The sequence below is a fragment of the Haemaphysalis longicornis genome, unplaced genomic scaffold (genome assembly GCF_048455015.1).
Source record: "Haemaphysalis longicornis isolate Haplotype H1 unplaced genomic scaffold, Haemaphysalis longicornis Haplotype H1 scaffold_10, whole genome shotgun sequence".
Taxonomy (NCBI): Eukaryota; Metazoa; Arthropoda; class Arachnida; order Ixodida; family Ixodidae; genus Haemaphysalis; species Haemaphysalis longicornis.
Window position 1 is genome coordinate 133,291,729 of NW_027526204.1, and position 22,815 is coordinate 133,314,543.

The 22,815-nt window shown below is 48.0% G+C and overlaps 1 protein-coding gene across 1 annotated transcript in view; it reads left to right on the top strand.

Annotated features, from left to right (window-relative positions):
- Positions 1-6,280: 6,280 nt before the first annotated feature.
- Positions 6,281-22,815, top strand: part of LOC144159356 (uncharacterized) — a 42,367-nt gene continuing 25,832 nt past the window's right edge. Inside the window, exon 1 of the mRNA XM_077690778.1 lies at positions 6,281-6,545. Within this exon, the coding sequence (XP_077546904.1) occupies positions 6,497-6,545 (49 nt within the window). The 5' untranslated portion in view covers positions 6,281-6,496. The remainder of the gene's footprint in view (positions 6,546-22,815) is intronic.

The following is a 22,815-nucleotide window of genomic DNA, read 5'->3' on the forward strand; positions in this document are numbered from 1 at the left end:
GACACCAGATTGAAAGAAACTTCTACACTTGATCAAGTGCATCTCTAACAAGCTTGGGGCCGCCACAAACTACGTTGCACGTACACTAGTGCAAACAGTTCTGGTATCGAAGGCATGTTACGGCGCCATTCACTACCGACTCAAGTGAAGATGAGCAAATTGGATATCTGAACCTGCAGGCTCTGAGAATAATCACCGGGCTACCCCACCATACCAAAATAGAAGAGCTATACCGGTACAGCCACCGTCCTTCGTTCCATAAGATTGCAACTCACCTGACACAAAATGATCACGACAGGCGCCTACTCACACCCCAATGTCAACGTCCGTTGGAACTCGACGACCGCTCCTTCAAAGCTACAGCATTCAAACCAACCATACCTCCATGGGAAGATGTACTGGGTACCCACACAAAGCCGCTACCAACAAAGACCCACAAGACAAGTCGCACCCATCAAGAAGGACACAAGGGATTGTCACGTCTAATGTGCAATCAACAGACGCAACCATTTACACAGATGGGTCTAGCTTAGACGAAACTCGCCTCCTCATAGCGCTTGCCGCAACCGACCTAAGCCGAACGAGTGAGCGGTTTTTCTATTCATGAACTCCTTTCCACTACTGAACTCGATCTGCAAGCCATCCTCCTGGGTGCCCACATAATCCCAGACGTTATAGTTCAAAATACAACTCGAGTTATAATCTTCATGGATAGCCTCGAAGCCATCAAAGCTTTACGCACCCCATTACGACGACACACTACGCCTCATCGTATAAACGAGCTCTGTGGAACCTTCCAGCATGACCATAACATCGATATACGAGTGCAATGGATACCTGGCCCCACAGGTAACGCCGTGAATGAGGAGACCCATAGGCTCGCGAGAGAGACAATTCTCAACCACCTCTCGTAGTCTCCAGCGCCTTCTTTTCCACACAACCCATCCCCGGAGAAACGCAGGAAGGCACTTCCAACAACAAATAAATAAATAACTCCTTTCTTGTCAATTTATTAATTTTGAGAAAAATTGTTACAGAGCGAAGCTTCCTTAATGAAAACTGAGTGAAATCAAAGTCCACAATCTACCCTCCAAAAGTCCAAAATCCGAACTTCGGCAGTCCGAAGCCAAAGTCCACTTCAACTCAGCCAAAGTCCAAAGCCAACGCCCACGCTACGAACTCGGCCAACACCACTCGGCGCACCGAATGCGATGGATAGTGCAATCGGACAGAAGCCGGTTTCATTGGGTGAAGGACCCAGGTTCGATATTGACCGCGGCAAGGGCTTTTTTTCTCGAGGCGAGCACTCCTAGCGCCTACTCGTGGGATCCTTGCCTCCACGCAACTTTCCCTCACTTCTTGGCCTAGCATTTTCTCCCTCTCCACTTCGCCAAGCGGAGTTTTCTGTTAACGATCGGCACGGATAGAGCCCAAGCTTGAAGGAGTAGCGACATCAAATTTCAAAGCTGAGATAACTATGTAAAATGCTTCTTCTTAATCAGGAGATATCTCTCAGAAAGTTTGAACCGTAACCTTTCAGTATAAGATATTTTAAATCTATTTTAATCGTGGCCCGCACGAGAAAGCCCCGAGAGGGCCAGCATGACATCATCTGCTCCTTGCCCCGAACTGTCGACGTCGGGGCTCTCGTGACGTAGCACTACTACTAAGTGGTTCGATGAAAAAGGAAAAGAAATGGACTGGGGATATTATTGAGCCCATCTGGGGGCTCACCGGCATACAACCCAGTCCGGGGGGGTAGGGAATATAGAAGGGGATGAATAGAATAGGGTAGAGAAAAGGAGATAGGTAAAGAGAAAAGTTGAGCAGACGCGCTGGCTGCGGTTGGCGCGCGCTGCTACGCCGCGTGTATGACGCTATGGCTTTGGGGCGGACGTCGTGCTGCCCGGGCGCGTAGGCCCGGGGGTGGTGAAGACTTCGGCCGGTCTGGGCGCGCGCGCGTCCAGACCGGCCGGGGGCGACAAGAATGGTGACGTCACGGCCGACCTCCTGTCATGGCGGCCGCTCGGCGTTCGTTTTGTCTAAACCGAAACTGACACGAATAAACGACGCCGCCAATGATTGTTTACGATACGATCGACCGTCTAATGTGCCATTCTTAAATTAGTGGGCTGGTAGGCACCCATAGCAGCGAAAAAAGCATAGCACGAAAATTTTGTGTCAGTACTCCTTTAAGCAGCTCCGCTGTGAAAACATATTTGAGTTCGTATGAGCCTCTAACCCACGTCCCCAGAGTATATATATACAGTATATAGAACCGACTGCATGTTACCAGCACGCCACGTCAACTCGTTACCTGTGGTGGAGCAAGATTTATCCCAGTGCGTGCCACGTGACAGGGGACGAACATGACGGCACGTGAGTAGAACAGGTGTGCGCCAACAGCGGAGAACTCTGGTTCTGGGGAAGCTGCGTCGTGAAGCGTCGCCCGTCTATCTGTCGAAGTAACTGGCTCCAAAAGAGTAAGGAACGAAAGCCAAGGAAGAGACACGAACACGACGTTCCAGTAAACAAGTCTTTGGTAAGGATATCTAAGCTTTCGCATTCAGAGCGAGTAAGCGGACTTCAGTACCACGAGGAATGGTTTTCCCACTCAGCCTAGCCAATGAAACATCAATTGATTGATTGTAGGGTTTTGACGCGCCGACGCAGCGCAGGCGAGGAGGCGCGCCGTAGTGGAGGGCTACGGATTAATTTTCATTACCTGGGTATCTTTAAGCCTGTAATGCCCAGCCAATGAAAACAATAGATAAAATTCCAATCCTTTGTTACATTGTAGTGTGTGACTGAAACAATAAAAAAACGCGAAGAAACTTTTTTCTCCCAGGGTTTCAAAATTACATAGTGTATCATAAATGCAAAAAAGGTAAACACATATACCTACATAGATAATGTAGGTATATAATGTAGCATATACCAATTTACATGTAGGTATATGTATACGTACATATAAAATGGGCATATAATGTATCATACACCTATTGAATGTAGATGCAGACCCACCGGGAGCGCTTACGACGGAGGAATCCATCTTGCAAACTGCATTTGGGACTCAAGGCGGCGAGTTATCGAGCTATAGAATTTTGAAAAACGCTTAGGAGGCATCAGAAATGATACTAGTGGGCATTTCTTGGCGGTCGAAAGGCCCAGGGGTGAGTAGAAAAATCCGAATGGTGGCGTATCTTAAATGATACATTGGGCATTACAGGGTTAACTTAACGTGCGCCGAAATCTCGAACACCCGGACGTTTTCGCTTTTCGCCTCCAACAGAAAAGCAGCCGCCGCGGCCGGGAATCGAACCCGCGTCCTCGTGCTCAGCAGCGCAACTCCTTCCCACCACGGCGGGCGAAGAGCGAGTGAGTGAGACTTTTCCTCGCGCTTTAGGCGCAAAGGGGCTAAGGCGTTGTGCTACTGAGCCCAAGGATGCGGGTTCGGTTCCGACCGCTGCACGCGGCCGCTTTTCAGACGGAGGCGAAAAACAAGAACGCCCGTGTGTTCGAGGTTTCGGCGCACGTTACGAATTCCCGGGCGGTCAAAATTAACCCCGAGCCGTCCACTGCGGCGTTCCTCATAGCCCACCTGTTGCTTCGGCGCGTAACCCCCCTCCTCCCCCCACGAAATTTAAATTTTTACGCTTGCAGTGTGCTGCGCGAACTTCGGAGGTGTGCAGCTTATCTACAATTTTTAACATGAAAGTGTTTTATTTCCGGATACACCAAGATTTCGCTGACGTCATATTCGTCACGGAAGTGACGCCAGTACAACGAAGCGAGCGGCCTGTAAAGGGTGCACCCCTGCACACAGGATCTTCTTGCGGGGAAGCAACCTTTAGTACTAAAGGGTACGTTTTAATTAGGGTTGTTCGTTTTCGGGTTTTATATTTTAACCCGAAAGTGTTTTAAGCCGGGATACATCAAGATTTCACTGTCGTCATACCCGTCACGGAAATGATGCCAGTACACCTTTGCCGAAGCAACCCGCCAGCAGGACGTCGCTCGCCAAGCACACCCACAAGACAGCCGCCGACCCGCAAATCATGCTCAGCTGCAGGTTTCGCTGCACCTTTCGCTTTCGTGTTTTACTGATTTTTATGGCAGAGGAATCAACCGCAGTTTTCTTAAAGCAGTGCAATTACAGCAACCAGCCCGTGTTTTTCACTGCGGCAGAACTCCCCTCACACGCTCATCACGCGCAACTGCAACACCAGTGGGAGCCAGTGACCCCACGCATGGACGTCAACAGCCTCGCGGAAGTCGTATACGGGAGGCGCGTGCGGCTTCCGCCGTTCATGTGTGCGCATACACCGGCAATATCGACGTCTCAATTGGTTCCTCGCGTGAGACTGACTCGATACTCGGGGGAAACGTGCAAAGGAGCCGCCATCGATCTGGGCTATAAACGCAAAGTGCCGGTTCCTCAGTGAACCCCACGTGCTGGCTCCTAATGTCTCCGTTTTACGCCCACTATGCACCCCCACCTCTCCCTCCTGCTTTGTTTCCTTTCTAGGCGGGCCCGTATCGTCTCTCTCCTCCTGCACTCCGCTTTGCCCAGAAGATCGCTCCGTTTTCTTATCGCGTGCCGCGAAGTTCCCGCCGGTGTTTGGGCGAATCGTTTTCATTTCCCGGGTATGCTCTAAAATAAACTTGGGGATGCTTCAATGGTGATGCGCTGAAATTACGCGACGTGATTGGGACGTCGCGTTGCCATCGCGCTAGAGTTTGACGCCTGGGGCTCTAACCGTAGTCTTGCGCTGCATTTTTTACACCGCATTGGGGTGATAGAGAAGATGTCAAAAATTGTTTGTGTTGCCAACACAGAAAGATTAGAATAGCAGAGAGGGGGGAGGGGGGGCACTGTGGAATCAAAAGTGCAATACTAAAACTTAGACGCACTTTTATGGGTTTTTTTCGCAGTAAAAGTAAGAAGTCACCAACTATCGCATTGACGAGTAAAAAAAGCTTATTCAGAGCGCTTTTCCCAACAATGTCCAATGCTGTAGGGTTATTATTGATTTATTCTTAATTAGGTGAGACGCAGACTCATCTGTGCCAGGAAAATCATTGGGGAAGACACTCAAATGGGTCGTTTTGTGATGACAAAGCGGAAAGTTGGGCAAGTTGGTTAGAATTCACCGTTCTAGCGAGCATTATGCAGGACGAAGCGAAAGAATTGGGACAAGGCACACACTGAAGCTTGCGCGTCTTGCAAGACACATTGCAAGCAAGACCCATCTAGCGTGTGCTTTAATTGTCCCTACTTTCGTTTCAGCATTTACGCTAACTAATAAATGTTTAGGATCTCCTCCTCCCCCCCCTCTCTCTCTCTCTCTCTCTCTCTCTCTCTCTCTCTCTGGATCGCTCACTTGCTTCGTCCAGTTTAATGTTCGCTCGTATGAGGAATATTTTTTCTACCATTTCTTCGATGGCGAGTTTGAGTGTCATATATAGTGTTCATTAACCCGATATGAAATCTCGTTCCAGGTGCGAAAATCGCCACATTGAATCGCTTCTTCCTGTAGTTGGTTTGGTTTAAACGACCAGCCGTAACTTGCATTTTAAAATTTCAACCATCAGTGTTGTAATTTCAAGAGCAGTTGCATGTCAAGTACGCCGAATGCTGCATGGAGGCGGGAAAAAAAATCCGGCGGACGCACGTGGAGCGGACACTCACCACGAGGACAACAACAGTCACGTGCCGGGCATCCTTTCGAATTCGCCGACCACCTCACCGCATTTAATAACACCCCTCACATTTTCCCTCTCCTAACCTTCTTTCCCAAAACTCCTTTCTTTAGCTTAATCAACTGCGAGAGTCTCCCCCTCCCTCGTTTTCTCTTTTCTTTCTTTCTGTTTTCACTTCGGCCACAGGCAACTCCACTGACAGGACACCCCCCCTCCCAGCTTCTATTGTCCGTTGCCTCTTTGTGTTTCCTTCTGTCCGCAATTTGTATTTCGTTCCTATACGGCAGCGGTCAGGAACGAACGTGAACGAAAACCGAATAACGGTGTTTCGCTCTCCCTCGCAGCGCCATTCTTTCCGTTTGCTGTCTCTCTGCTTCTCGCTCAACTCCACCACCCCTCCGTCGTTCGCAGTTGTGGTGGAAAGGGCGTTTCGAAGCCCGCGTTTTTCCCGCCTCCGATTTGGCCATCGTTGCCCTTCGCTACCGGTGGTGGGGAAGGGGTTCGGCGGCGCCCTCCCCACCCACAGCGCACACCCAGTGCGGTTTTGAAAAATAACGCCGGCCGGACGCCGCCAGAAGTGACTGGACCTCCGGCTGCTTGCTGCCTACGGTGACATGGGTTTGACCTCGGGCTGACGCGGTCTGTCGTGACAACTCGGATACGTCGACTAGAGCGCACGTGGAGTGTGTGTTTGACGCCGTCTGCGACTTTGTAGAAGGCGGCAGAAGTTCGAAAGGGAGGAAAAGACAAAGGGTGAGGGAAGAAAAGTGTAGACGCGTACGAACTTTATCGGATGTGCTACGCCATGAAGCTCGCCTGGTTGGCCTGTGTCGTGACGAGTGGTGAGTTGGGACACTTGAATTCATACAGTATTTTTTGCATTTTTCGTGCATTGATTGTTCGTACGCTACAGATATTGGCTGCTGCGATGAATTAATCAGCTCTGAACTTTTGAATGCGCCGTACTTTGGGTTTCAGCGCGAAAATGTGTCTGGGTAAATTGAACTCGTATTGCTTGTTTTGTGGTGGCAATGCAGCGGGCTACATACATCTGGGCTAAGATCACCGCCGAAGCGAAGAGTTACTCGAATATCTTTGCCGAGATTGAACACACGGTTATCCTTTTGATTAACCTCCATTAGAAAAATGGGTTGCCACGGCTGAGCTCGAACCCGCGTGCTCGAATCAGCAGGGAAACAAGGTTTAAACCCAAGTTTTTGTGGCTAGTGTCTGTATCTTACGAGTACGCACCGTGGTAATAAAAAGTACACGCATTCGATTGCAAAAGAGAAAGAAAGAATAGGTCATCACATCATCAGCAGCAGCAGCTTGTCTACGCCCAATGCAAGGCAAATGCCTCTCCCAGAGATCTCCAATTATCCCGGTCCTGTGCTAACTGTGACCAATTTATCCCCGCAAACTTCTTGATCTCATCTGCCCATCTAACTTTCTGCCGCCCCCTGCCACGCTTGCCTTCTCTAGGGATCCCCTCTGCTACGGCTATCTTGCCTTCGCATTACATGCCCCGCCTACGCTTATTTCTTCTTCTTAATTTCTACTGATACTATGTCCAAAACACGCGAAAGAATAGGTATAGGTATATTACACCTACCATCGAAGGGAACCTGAACTGAAAACTATGTCATTTTGTGAGTGAGTGAGTGAGTCAACCTGCCGCGGTGGCTCAGTGGCTATGGCGTTGTACTGCTGAACCCAAGGACGCGGGTTCGATTCCCGGCCGCGGTGGCTGCTTTCCTAATGGAGGCGAAAAGCGAAAACTCCGTGTGTTCGAGATTTCGGCACACGTTAAAGGTCCCCAGGTGGTCAAAATTAATCCGGAGCCCTCCACTACGGCGCGCCTCACCGCCTGTGTAGCGTCGGCGCGTTAAACCTCATAATGATTCAATCAGATCAACGAGTGAGTGAGTGAGTCCTGTAGGCTCATATGCCATCAGTTTTATTAGAAAGTGTCATGGGTATGCCTAACTATACTACGCCATCACCTGCATTTTTCTCAGCTTCATTATTGTAGCCCTAGTCTTCCGGCCCGAGTGTTTATGACTGCTGTTAAATAGCGTTCTGTCACCGTATTCAGTCGCGCTCATTTTTACAAATTCGGCCGGACCAAATTCTGGCTATATTACTGCTTGTTAATACTTACCCGAGGTGTTAAGGAAAGGGGTGTGCAGCGATGACTGTTTCTTCAGCTGCCTTTGTTACAATTACCGACAGTACACCCGCAAGCGGATTATTGTTCTCACATAGCGTTTAGCAGCGTAGAGCATGTGCTATTAAAACGGGTGTGCAGACGTCAGCTTTTTAAGAAATGGTATAGCCATGCAAATGCAGATATTTTCCCACACAGAGTAGACCCGGCACTGTTTAAATATTGTCTTGGTAATACAACTTTGCAGCAACTTGCGAATCTATTATATTCACAAAGAATGACGGCACGTTTCTTCAGATGCTCCTTTCTTTTCTATTTATTTCTATAATCGTGTTCATCAAACAACACATCTGTCACTTGTTCGCTCGCTCGCTCACTCACTGACTCACTCACTCACTCGCTCACTCACTCACTCACTCACTCACTCACTCACTCACTCACTCACTCACTCACTCACTCACTCACTCACTCACTCACTCACTCACTCACTCACTCACTCACTCACTCACTCACTCACTCACTCACTCACTCACTCACTCACTCACTCACAAAACACTTACTACTACTGCACGTACACAATGATACACTCGGTCGGGGGATGATCAATGAAATAAAACAAAGAACGACTAAAAACTTTTACTAAACTAAAATACCTTTCGGTTTATGCACGATAGCCTTGCTTCCTGAATGTTTCCCGTGGAAAGATTAAACTACACCAATAGTGGAATTAAATTTGCCTGGATGCTGAGAATTACACCGCGATGTTTGCCGGCTAAACGTCGAGTGAATGCAAAGATCACTGCTTTTGACAGAACGCAAATGTTCTGAAATATAATTTAACGTGTTTTACATACTCCTTTGCAGACACGTTATCTATATATGAGAGTTCTGAGGAGGTTAGTAGTAGCCTTTTTGCTTTCGGCGGGTTGTTGTGGGTCGCAGTTTGTTTTCCACGAATGTCCAGGAAGCACTCATTTCTGGCTGCCGCGGGTTGAAGTTTCCCTCCACGATGATATCTTCCGTCGCTGAAACAGAACCGACTATTAGGGGCGAAGCCCCTTAGGGGGCCGGGCTGTTGGCGTCTCATGTCATCGTCGTAACCGTCGTCTCATGTAGTCACGGTACTAAAACACCGGGACATTCGTTTACGCCTCGCGCTAGAACGATTTGTGCTTCAAAGACACAACACTTTTCCAGCAAAGCTATATACCTCTGCCGCCCAACGATTTCATCCCCGTTGGCAAAAACGACAAGGTGCCAAGTATACATTTATACACTGCATGCTTCGCCCCTCCCCAGATTTCATGTTAGTGGAGATGGCCCGGGATTTTTTTTTTTCTTTTACGAACTCCTCGATGTCATGGCCGGCAGTGTAAAACAAAACTTGCACACGCGTCGCCTCTAACCGCCCACCCGGAATTCTGTTGTCGTAAAACACGCTGCTTCATACGCGCAAAGATGTTTTCCCATTACAGTAGTACATGAGGTGTGTCGTATCCGGTGGCAGCAACTGCGACACCAGCGTTATCGCTGAGCGTGACATAACTGGTGTTCTTGAGGAGTGTATAGCGTGTCTGTAAAAAAATTAGTTGTGGCTTAGCTCTGCTATGCCAGGATATACGTAGTGTGAGCTAAGGTTCAGCAATCCAGTCCAGTCCAGTCCAGTCCAGTCCAGTCCAGTCCAATTCAGCCCAGTCCAGTCCAGTCCAGTCCAGTTCAGTTCAGTTCAGTTCAGTTCAGTTCAGTTCAGTTCAGTTAAGTTCAGTTCAGTTCAGTTCAGTTCAGTTCAGTTCAGTCCAGTCCAGTCCAGTCCAGTCCTGTCCAGTCACTGCTCCTCGCGCATGCTCAGCACGGCTCCTCACGAGCCACGCGAAACGGCTATCAAGCGGCTCCGGTGCAGCGTCAGACTTGGCTACTGCGCAATTGAGGCGCATACCTGGACACGCGCCGACGCCAGTGCGTCTGCCGCGGCTATGACGCAACACAATACAACGCAGTCCACTTTAATCCAATCCAAATTCAATCCAAGCCAAGCCAATCCAATCCAATCCAATGTCCCTCGCGCTTTTGCAGAATGGCCCTTCACGGCACAGGCGCAACTGCTCAACCTCGGCCAGTGTAGCTTACGTTACAATACGACGTCGGCAATTAGATGGTTCTTACGTTTAATCGTTCCCAGTTCCCCCGTGTCCAATAAGGAACTCTGAAACACTTCTGATAAACGCTTTCCCTCCTTCCTTCGCGTCTGCAAGCGCTGTGACAGCCATAGTTATCGCCAGAACGGAGCGGCACTGGGTGATTTGCTCGTCGCAGCAGATACACCTTCCGTCACAGCTGTGCTTTTGTGGCTTTCTTTGGTTTGATTGCCGTTTTGTGGCTTTCTTTGGTTTGATTGCGGCAATCACAGCTGATTGCCGCAACTGAAGAAAAGTCGGCCAATAGCCGCTGCACCACTGTAATGACGTCATTCGAGAGCTCGAAGAATGCCAAGCTCGGGAAAGAGGGAAAATCCTTTTGAGCAAGCTTCCAAGTTATCTGACGGGAATAGAGCAGTAATTTTTGGCTGAGGTGTGACCATTTAATCTAAGTACTGCATGAGTTGGTTAACTACGTTCTGTAAGCATTCAAGCTTCCGGAAAAAAAAGTTTAAAAAAGTGTTGCAGTGTCCCTTTTAAGACTGATAGGTAGAGCAACTCATTGTTGCCCTGTTGATTGCGGCAGCAGTTATGATCTTGATTTCTTGGCCAATCTTCGATGAAGTTTCAGGCCTGTCTCCGGAGCACCCGATTTGTTCTAACGCTTCTAGTTGCAAAGTGAACCATAACTGGAGAACAGCGCAATTCTAAAAGAAGCGCCCATTTTTGTAGTGCAAAAACCTTTGAACTAAAGTAAGCGGACATCCCATAGCAAAGAACAAACTTAAATAGAAGACACTGTAGATAAATTCACAGGAATAAGTGAGCTCAGGATGGGCGTGTAATGGAGATCTGATGACCGGTGGAACAACAGGGTAACAGAGAGGCTACCTAGAGGCGGGAGTAGAAGATGGGGAAGACGGATATATCGGGGGATGGAATGAGAAAGTTCAGAGGCAAACTTTCGGACGATGGGACATCGCAGGACAGGAGCTTAAAAAGTAATGGACGAGGCCTTTGTCCCGCAGAGGACACAAACTGGATAGTGATGGTGATGATAATGATGATGATGATGATGATACACCTGTAGTCACCTAGCTATAGCCACAAATGGTAGTATGCGATGAAAGTCGCGTGTCCTATTCTTTGTAGTCCGCGTTTTCTGTGTCCTGCTGACACTCGTACAATAGTACTTGCTTGATCGCTGGCAATGGTATAAGCTTCGCATCAGGAGCAACACCGAATATTCGTAGCGCAGGCACGGGTGGCGGATCAGAAAGGGGGGAGGTGGACGTTACCTAACACCTCCGTAGTTGAGATTCAGTTATGCTCGAAGTGACACACGTCCCTATTCCATCACGCATAAAGTTGAATAGCATTTTTTGTTGTTGTTGTTTATGCACCGACAGCAGGCCACGTCCATGAACGGCTTGCACCATTATCAGCGGAAATCATCGTGTCGGAAAAAAACAACGCTGTTCTCCCCTTTTCATCTCTCCTCTCCTATTCACCGCGGACATTATTTTTCTCTTCTTCCTTCGTTATTTCTTTTTTGGTGTGCGCATAAACTCTCATATGCGCCAGAAAAAAAAAAAAAAAAAAACAGGGCCGGCCAGGCAGGTCGCATGTGTCACCTGCCCACACTGGACGTCTTCCTGTCTTTTATCCCCCAACTGACCTCGCTCTGACTGCTGTCACGTGACGCCCACTCTCGACCAATCACGGTGCATCGCGCCGAAACTTCTTTTTTATTCATAATACGGACAACAGCGCTCGCGTTATTATTTCCACTTTGTTTCAGTTGTACGGAGTTCTTGTTTTGCTTCTGTGTCAGTCGCGGGGTAGAGGTCTTTCATCGTTTGTTCTCGTTGTTTTTTCACGTTCTCGCCTTGCCCTTGCGACTATATTTGCGCAGCCGAGGGCACTCATTAGAGTGCGCTAGTTTCGAAAGCGAGCGCGAGGCGACTGCGATTCAAAATGCGTGCCAAAAGCCACTAGCACGTACCGTGCTTATTTTAGGACAGTCCGAAATATAATGAGGCCACGGGCTTTATTTCCTAAAGAAGTTTATATAGACAGTAATCTGTGTCGTTGAGCTAAACGCATCGGCCACTTTAACATGCATTATGCATGTACTATGGACGCCCCACACGTTTTCTGTTGTGGAGAGACTGATTTAAACAGTAAATTCCCGTTACATTCAAAACCGCGTATGAATCTCACGCCATAGAAACATTGATGCTTAAAATATTGTTGTTTACCTTGTAATTGTAGTGCCCGATGCCTTCTGTGCTTTCGACTTGTACTGAACTTCGCCCATTCGCGAAAGTTTGATTCATTTTCTTGGTAATGTTATAACGCGCTTCAGTTTCATTTTCAAGGCGGTTAAAAAAATCCGGGGCCATCTCCACAAACGCCAAATTTGGGGAGAAGCGAAGTATGCAGTGTGTAAGTGTATTCAAAGATTGTAAGTCGCTCTCTTGCCACACGGTGCGCGCTGATTGGGCGCTGGAGAAGCGCCGGTGGGAGAAGCAATCGCGCACTTGCTGAGGGCGGTGGCGCCACTTATTGCGTTGAACCGGATTTAAGCAATTAAATGAGGCAGACGGACTGGCCGTAAGTTGTCGTCGTGTCACACGCCGCAGCATGCTGAAAAGTATGCTTTAAAGATGAGAACCTGGCGCTTGAAACCAGTTTTGAGACGAAATTTAACAAATTCTTGTTATTAATGCGATTAAATCTTGATTATTCCTGTATTTTAAATTAGTTAAAATTGTGTTAGTTTATTTTGAACCTGTTTTATCTGTATACACTTGTTTTGTTACCAACCGTTTGACAACTTTATTTACCGTGATGACAGGAGACGCCGACGACGACCGGAGACGCCGACAGCCCGAGCTCCTAAGGTGCTTCTCCCCGAATATAGGTGTCTCATCAAACGCGAAAAGTGGCCCCAGTCGTAGTCGTCGCCGGAATCAACAGGAACGGCATCAAAATGGCCGACGCTGCGAAAAGAAAACAGATTGGGATCGTGTGTGACTTGAACCCGTGCCGCCAGAGTAGCAACCAAGTGCGCTGACCACACTCGGCACCGTGCCAGTATGGAACACGAGTTGCGCTGACGCGTGCACCGTGGCAGGTGCTCGTGGCGGAACGTGCGTAGAACCGATGCACGCGGAGGAGAGCTCTCGCTGTGAGGACGCTGCATGCAGCGTGAGGTGAGGCCAGCCTAAAAAAAAATTCCCCCGCACCTCCCCGAGGGGGATTGTGAGGATGCAGAAATGCATTGGGTGCACCGATGAGTGTGATGCGATTAATGGCGAAGAGAGAGGCGAGAGTGTGAGCGTAATCATTTATTTTTTTCTTTTCCCACACCCGTCATTTCCGCTTCGTTATAGAGAAGCGTCTTCGAGACCGCGTTGAGCGCAACCGCCAACTGCAGAGGATCGTTCACGTCAAAATCGTCGGGAATCGTTTCGAACTCACCGTCAGCATCATCGACGTCGTCTTCCTGCGGTTCCTCTCGTTCGCCGCCGTCATCGAAGTGATCGAGCCGACTCCAATCGACCCGAACGTTGATGGCGCGATACAGCGGGGTGTGTTCCAGGTGCTTGAGCCAAGCCAGGATGTTGCCGCGCTTCACCAACCCGCGCTTGTACATTGCCGGACTCATCAGCCTCCGCTTGATGTGAACGTCGAACGCAACGTCCTCGGGTACCATGCGAGGAAGGCACCGCACAACCTTCGATACGTCGATGGGCACGTTCACCGCCTGTCCCTTGATTCCAAACTGCCCGTTGCCTCGAGTCAGCCGCCTGATGCTCATGAAGGGGAGTCGAGGCGCGATGAGCCGCTCTTCGACCGGGTTCAGATCGGGAAGATGCGCCGGCCGAGGAGGATAACGGTAGCCAAAACTCACGCAGCCCTCCTCTTCGCAGCTTTGTCTTCTTCACCTTCTTCTTCTTCAGCGGTTCCCCTACGGGAAGATGACGCTGGTGGTTGAATGCGAAGCTATCTCGTGATGGATTGTTTGGTTGGCCTATCCCTAGGGGCATCATGCCACAATCATCATCAGACGCGCTGCGGACGCCGGCCAACGTACGCAAGACAACCCCCGGCTCTAATGCATTTCTGCATAAAAGCAGGAAGAATCACAAACACGATAATCGCAAGGCTTTCGCCGTCTAACCACGTAAGCAGACTTTAGTTCCCGAGAAATTTTTAGCATCGGAGCTGTTGCAGCTGGCCGTAATGTGTGGCGTGTAACGCGTTAAAAATATCAAGAATATGCCGAGCGCTCGTGAGCGCGTGCCTCGCGGCGCCCGCCGAGCGGCCCCGGCAGAAGCAGTGGCTTTGGCAAAAAAAAAAGGGGGGGGGGGGGGGGGGGGCGAAAACCTTGAGGAGAGCCTCGCGTTGCCTAGCAACCAACAACGTCACAGCTGGAGCAACCCCTGCTCCACAGAACCTGACGCGACTCCAGAAACACCGCGCATGCGTCGTGAACGTATACGCGCCGCCACTGCGCCCCAGCTGTCGTCAAGCGCTACCGTGCGTGTAATGCTTGGCATGAGGAACACGACGATATCGATCCACATCACGATGACTACTACTAGCGCTGTGCAAAGCGACGACAGAACATGTAAATAAACAATTTCAAGCTTGTACAAAAGCGTGGTGATGTGTCCTTTAGTGCTCTCGTAGAAAAAAATCCTGAAGTTTCGCTATGGTTCAAGCCTTGCGACATTTAGTGCTAGCTTCGCCAGTTTTTTTATGTCGTTGCGTTAATAGCACGTATCATAATTCAGACGGCGTGCAAACCTGACTCAAGATAAGTTACTGTATCGGGAGCTTCAGGAATACCCCACTTTCCCGCAAATCAGTCTAGCACGCCCGTTATTGGGCCTCCTTAAAGGGAAGCTGAAGCGCTTTCCAAAAAAATTGAGTTAGATTAACAGTTCTATAGTTTCTTGCGCGCTGATTCCGAATATCAGATTGAAATTTATCGTACATGAGTCCAAGCGGCATTTATCTTGCGAAAAGCGCGGACCCGTTTGAATGACGCGCGCTTTTCGTCTTTTGACGCCCCTGATTGGTTGCGCCCGTCATGACGTCAAAGGAGGACACCCTTCGGCCGCGCGGGTTGTCGGAAGCATTGCGAACGATCGCACGGTTGCCTTTGCGGCAATTTAGCTTGCAGTTTAATTTTCGCACATGACTGGAAGTTTGTTTTATAATTTCCCGTGCTGTTGGTTCAATTATCTTGGAGCTTAAATTTGCTTTACACGACAAAGAACCCCAAAGCAGTGACTGTGACGTGGACTAGTGGGTTCCATCAAAATATTTTTGAATTAGGCAACCAGAATAGGGGGATTTTATACCTTACGTTAATATTAGGTACTGCCTTAACTGTTTCTTATTATACACAAAACCATTTATGCCGCAGATTAATGGGCGTTTTATAAACAATCTACCAGCGAAAAGCACGTGCGTGCACTGCGCGAAGAAATAGCGTTCATGCGCTGTAAACGTATATGCGAGACACATCTTGCCGGTACACGCATAAACCAACAAGCAGACTCTGCTTCCGCATTTCCTTTGTTCGTGTCGCCCACCCCAGCCCCGTTACTCATCCCCGTACACAGACCCACACGCGCGCGCCATTTCGGAAGCGGCGCTACGGCGCCTCATAGCTGCACTTCGATGAGTGGCGTCTTACTGCTTCACATGCATTGATTCTGAAAACACTGCACATACTAGTGCCTGCTCAGCATTATTGGCTGTAGTAGGGCTTGATTTTCGCTTGTGCGTTGCGCATTCTGCTACAATATTACGGCCACCTCGTTATAATTACCAGACTAGTCGGACAAGGCAGTTACGTTGTAGTTACGTTACTTTAGGTAACAATCACCAAACGGTTGTGATAATGAATCGTTGGCCTGTTTCAGAATTTCTAGATTTAAGCATTTACCGCGCTAGTCGGACAGAGGCCGTATATTTACTCTTCGCTCTTAATTTTTTTAGTATCATCATTATATATATCACCGACTATCACTGGAGCACACTTGAGGTTCAGTGACAACAAGTGCTTGCCAGGTTATAATACGCAGCCACACGGAATCTTGGGCAAAAAATTAGGCCCCCGCAGTCAACACAAATTATGGCACGGTGGTGGTTCGGAGTGGTGTTTCTTTTTTTTTTTTTAATTCCAGACTCCTTATCGTGACTTGCAAAATAAGTAATCTGGTTGTCTTGGTTCTTTTACTCTGTAGGAATACTGTTTACCTCTTAGCCGGGAGAGAACTTCTATCAGGATTGGCCCCTTGTTTTAGTTTCGCCAAAAAATTGTTTTTTTGAACACTGTCCTGATCCAATAGGGAAAGAAAACCGACATGTTTAACGAAACAAGTACTTCCTGAACAAATGTGACTTGGTTTCTGGAATGGAACGAAACATCCCCGGCCAAAGTACAGCGGTATTCCCCATCCTTCCTAAATCTAGAATGTAATGTGAACATTCACGTCCGTCGCATAAAAAAAAAAAACGGCATTGGAGCGGTTTACAAAGTATTTAACGTAGTGTAGTATATTCTCTGTCATCAAGCATAGCCACCTCGGCTGTCGCTTCCGTATGTTATCAAGCATCCCGGCGTGGCATTATTCTGCTTAGGAATACGGCATGATAACGTATGCCTCGTTTGGCGTTCGTGCATACTTTTTGAACACGAAAATTGTACAAATGAGTGCTATCAACCACAACAACAACAAGTATCATTCACAAGGAAACACGGCGAAAAGAGCATGGCCGAGGCGGCCGATCCGGCCGGAAGTCCAGGTATGACGTTTTTCAGCCGGTTTTCGCCAGCGCTCTTCGGCCTTCCGGCATCGCGCGGCGAGACGGGGGCGGGGCATCGGGCCACTTTTGTTTGCTCATTGCGCCGCTTCTATTGCATGTATTGCGAAAATATTTCGTACACATGAACTATTCAATGTGTACTTGCTGCTAGTCAACTTTTCTTTTAATTGTAAAACCGCTTCACCTTCCCTTTAAGGAAGATCACTGAACAAACATCAGTTAATGGCTCTACCACATTACCGTAGAATGCCCCAACACCCCTACCCAACCGCCACTCCCCAACATCACCACACAGCAGTGGGTGGAGTTGCTGGCCAGCTCCGACCCCTCTACCCAGCGCATGCTGGTAGAGAGGGCAACGCGAGCAGGTCACCTCCAAGGCATCCTGGACTGAGGACGCCTCTCACCGGGCGGGCGCCCTAACATCGCGCTTGCTGTATTGAATAAAGTTTGTTCAATCAATCAATGGGTCTCTGAAACACCAACACCGTTTCATTGCGCAAACTCACGACATAAGCTATAAACGCACAGAGACTAAGAATAATCTATAAGCATGTAATAACAGTTCACCACTTCAAAATAAAACAGGTTATATGTATCCCGGTGTTGTCACAGGAATCGCGCCCAAGGCGCGAGGTCGCTTTGCTGGAAAAATGGCAAAATCGGCCGGTTTCCCAAATGAAGAGAAAAAAAAAAACACCGATTACTACACACGTTAAAAGAACCACAGGTGAACTCTACATGCTATTCCAGGGCTCTCCCTATAGCGTCGCTCATATCCCAGCCGCACCTTCGGCTCTTTGAACCTCGCAATGCCAACTTTGAGTGTGATTTATTAGAAATCTGGCTTCAATTCTCGTATTTACGGCAAACCCAGACATGTGTACTCGTAAACGTGCTCCATTAAACGCTCTCACGCAAGCAAGCGCGCACCCACACGCACGCACGCACGCACAACAGCCGTTATTTAGCGTATGCTATATTCAGCGTATGCGCCACCGAAGGCTTGTATGCCTTCAGTAGATCCTATTGATGCTTTCCGGCAGTATGTCCACTCTTGTGGATGTGCAGCATTTACAAGTGACCCCGTCCTTCCCTCGTTTGCTATTGAGTGTCCCTCGTTATCTTGCATTGTAAAAAATCACAGAATATAAGTCCAAGCTGATACAACTGAAAGTGACAACCTTAAGATGCACCTCACCGTATGGTATACTACTGTAGAACCCTCATAATCACATAGCCGTTGGACGACAGCAGTCCGTCTTGTCACCTTGCAGAAGTAATCGGTAGATTTCAAAGGAATCGTTAAGTCCGGCTTAGACGGAGTATTCAACGGCGGCGTCTGTCATAGGGCAGGCGTTTTTACGGCGATGGCGCTTTTTTAGGGAAAATGTATGCTGTTAATGTCATCCTTACTGATATCATCGTCAAGGAGGAGGTTTGCATTTAAAGGGTGCTTCACAGCACATACACCTACGCTGCTGTGAAGAAGACGTACAAAGCAGGGAGCACAGGCAACAGTGAGGGAAATCATTACGGCGTTGTATTATCATTACAATACTTTATAATTTATTGTTATCATGATTATCTTCATTAGGCTCTAAATGTGTGTTCCTTCGAGTAAAATACGATATTTCTTGTCAGTTCTTGAGTTTTTGTTTATGGTCGCAATGTATGGCGGTTTGTTTTGCAACTGTCTTGTATAGTTCTTGCGCTTTTAGGTTATTTCAATGTCACTGTTGTTGCCTTGATTTTTCTTTTTTGCAATATTGTATGTTTCGTCGGCTTCCAACTCATTCTTTCCCTATTTAATGTCCACTTGGGCCACTAGGGTGCTTTAAATAAATAAACAAATAAATAAATAAATAAATAAATACAATGATAATTTATGATACAGTTATGTTGAAAGAGGCACAAGGTGTCATAAAAGCCACCAATGTAATCACATTACGCTTTTGTAATCACCTGCAAATTTTTGCGCACGTTAATTTCGCTCCGCGTTTATTTGTCTTTTTTTGTTAGCTTTCGCAGATTTCTCCCAAGGATACTTTGACGCAAAAAATAAATGAGGCGATCTGTTTCAATTCCTGCGGGCTACGTTGTACACAGGCACGGGCGCGAGATGGAACAGGCGGGTGGCCGTGTAACAGCCACGCATTTTGAACGCGGAGTGACGCCAACTCAGCCGTGTACGGAAACGGCTGCGGTCACCGCCGGTGCATGCGGGAAGCGTTTCCGGCCCGACTTCCGCGCCCGACAGGGCCCAGCGATCGGCTGGGCGAGGTCAGCAGAATAGTCGCCGCACACGGCAGACAAAGAGCGAATTGCGAAGTCCCGGCGCGGTTGGACAGCAGCTAAAAGTAACGTTGGCTAAAACTGCCGGGGTGCTCGATTCACTGTTCGCGATGCCAACGGATTGTAACACGAACTGTTTGATAAATGATACATTTAATATGATACGGAACGTCTTATATATTACGGATGTAACTGATGGGATGGGTTTCCTTACAGGGGCTGGGCAAAACCGTAGATGAGGGTCGTCAGGCTGACCCGTAATGAAACATGGTAAGAACAGCGCAGCTAGAGACAGGGCGCAAAGGAAGAAAGAGATGGGAGTAGCGCTGGAGAGTGCTAGTCCTGTGTGTTTTTTCCTTTGCTTCTGTCTCTAGCTGCGCTGTTTTTACCATGCTCCATTGCTCCAACCAACTAGCCCACATTCAAGAACTGACTGTCCTTTAACCCGCGCACTTCAATTTCCCCTTCCACAAGGCCGGCCCTGCTGGTGTACAGTTATAACTGCATATCAAAAACCTCCATGTAACTAATTCCTGGATTTAGCGAACTTTTTTCAATTCCCCACTGCCAGCCCTATCAAAGCGCATGTGTTTGCGACCTCTATGTAACGAAGGTGTTGCGACGGCCAACCTTGCCATAACGAATTCGCTGCGCTGATAATTGTTTTTTGCACTTCTTCTGAAAAATCGGCTGGAGAAATGCACTAATTTAGCAAACATCGGATACTGTGCGTCTGCAGTGTCAGTGCGGTGTCGGTTAGGTACTAGGCCTGCCTGTCGGCGTGTAGTCGCGTGTGTCCACTGCCATCTGTGGTGTCGGTTCGTCGGTGATGAGTTCTGCTGCCAGAAAGCGAACATTTTTTGTCTTTGTGAGACAAGCTCGCAATTTTAAACGCCGTCTCCGCCGGCGAGAAAGAAGAACGCCCCGTGCGGTACAGTACCCCAGCTAGCACCTTCTCACCCAATTTTGAGTTCGGAAAAGAACATCAAGTTCGCGAAAAAACGTCCTTTCAGCATAAGTTTGGTCCTTGAAACGCATTAAGGCGCCGAAAAGTGTCAAAAGGCAAAAGTGGTGCTTAAGTTACGTCTGCGAAGTGACCTCGGGTGTAAGTGCGAAATTACGGGTGTAAGTGACCTCGCTTCTTTGGAGTGTCGTGTAGTAACTTAAGTTTGTGGGAAAGCCGCAGGCGGAAATCACGCAGTTTTTCACTGCGAAATAAATCCTTGAAGGGTGAGCTCACCTTCACTGATGTCTATCATTTTGGTTTCGTTTCTGCTTAATTCACGCGAGCCTCAACTCGAAACCTGCGTGTAACAAAAACCTGCATGTGACGAAAAATTTTCAATTTTTGTCAACTTCGTTAATATCCAGGTTTACCTGTAGTAATATTCGACTGAATCCTCCCATATTGGGAGGCCTTCATCCTGCAGTAATAATCAAGCTAACGGTGACGATGATGATGATCATGCAACTACGAGCCGTCATACCTGTCTTAAAGCTCACGCGAGTAAGTCACGGCACATCGCCACCCTCGTCACTGTTTACCCCTCGCTAACGCGGGGATCATAAACTCCCCACAGAGGGGCGCAAAGCTGAGTTCGGGACCATAGTTCTGCTCCCTTTGAGAAAAAATAGAGGAGCGCAAGTTTGGAAGGCGTCACCTAACTTTCATAAACCAATGTGTGCCTGGTCTTTGCAAAATCAAGCTATACGGACCTTTCGGTCGTGGTAACTAGGTTTACAAGCGTTAAGCCTCGCCCATTTGTCCTCTCTAGTACTTCACTCGTAACTCGAAATGGCAAATAAACTTTCACTTTCACTTCAGAATCGTCTAAGGGTATAGTGCGAACTACTCTCTGAGATTAAGTGCTGAAAGAAAGGTCGCGGTCTGCCCCCAAAGCGCGAGTGAATATAACTGATACCTCGTTAATTCTCACAAGGGGCTCCGTGAGGTCAACAACCTTAGTAGAAATTTTTTTTTATCAAAAGTACAACAAATAAACATTCGATGACCACCGTTGTACTTTTGATACAATAAAAAACAGCGAACACGAGCTTCCTTTTGTCCCTCCACCTCCGAGCTCCCCTCCCGGAAAATAAAAATAAAAAGAAGCTTTTGTTGCTTCTCGCGCAAAACGCATGCACTTGCTATGCAAGTACGACGCAGCATACGGAAGCACGTACAAAGCCTCCGTGGCGTATCGATTTGGTGCAGAGCAGAGCAGCGCATTGTGTTCAACCTGGCCGTACGCGAAACGTTCGACACGGCCCTGAGACACGCTCGTGGGGGGTGTATCATTCGCTGTTGCGCTTTTTAACGTGTCAGCACTTTTTTTTGTGAGTAACCCACCGAAAAACCGTGGCGTTTCTGGCGTAGCGCCTTATGGCACCTGCAAATTAAATGCATAACTGAAAAAGTTACACATGTAATCGTTGCAATAGTGGAAATTTCTATAATTGGTACCTTCCGAATGGGTAACGAAGAACTGAAAAATAATTAAAAGAAAAACACGAACAAAAACGCGAACTCGTGAGGTGATGCGCTATCAGTGCGTCTGTGTTTAGCAGTGAAGCCGACTTTATTGAGATTCTGTGTATCGCGTGTATTTGCGATACGCGGGGTCTTCACACTTCAATCTAAAACTGCTTACATTGCCTCCAGTAAGATGTCTTTCCAGCAGTAAATTTGTGTATAGTAGTGACGACGACAATAAAGAAGAATGGTGTATATCAGAGCTTCTGGAAGGAATGGTGCTCATAAGGATACAATCCTCGTGATTGCTGTGCCATTTTTTTTTTGTACGTACTCCTTCGTATTGAGGCGGTACGCAATGCTGCGCCAGCGCGGACCACTGAAACCCGCGCTCGTTAGTGCTACCGCATGCCAGTCTGTTCGGTTGTATACGAACTTTAAATAGCGGCCTAAAATCGCAACAGGAATACCGCAAAAACCTAACAAGAATTACTGTCGTACGACAAAAAAACTTTGTTGCGACAACGGAAGTCCTCTTATTACGACAAAGCCATCCGTTGTCACGACACACATTTCTGTTGTAACGACAAAGTCAAGTTTCTCAACAAGAAACAGTTCTGTAGTCACAACAGAAGTGCCATTTACGCTACTCTTCACAATGGGTAAAACATTCAAACCATGTGCAACTACTGATGGAATATCAGCATCCTGACAAGAGAGAAATTCGGCACGACGGAACATCAAAATCAAGACAGGAATATGAGACGCGACAGAACATCAGAATCACGACATGACAAGAATGCGAGAAGACGACAGTACGAACCGACAAACTACAGAAATTTTTCTTGTCGTCTTTTTCGACTGGGGGCGTGGGGCTGACGTCTCGACTTGTGATTTTCTTTCGTTTTCCTCTTTTATAATCCGCTGATCTCCAATTCCGCCTCCCTCCCAGCCCTTAATTTTGTTTTATCTTGGCGCGATGCTGCAGAGAAATATTTGACTGTTCGAGGTTCCACCAGTACAAACTTAACATTACCACATGTGTCATCTGGCAGCGCATTAATATGTAGCTGTGGGGCAGTCACTGTAATTTAAACTCATCGAGAAGCCAAGCAGCTTTCGAGAAACATTATTCAGAATAAAGCTCCATGTAGAGATAATTCGAGAAGCTACATGCTTAGTGCGAGAGC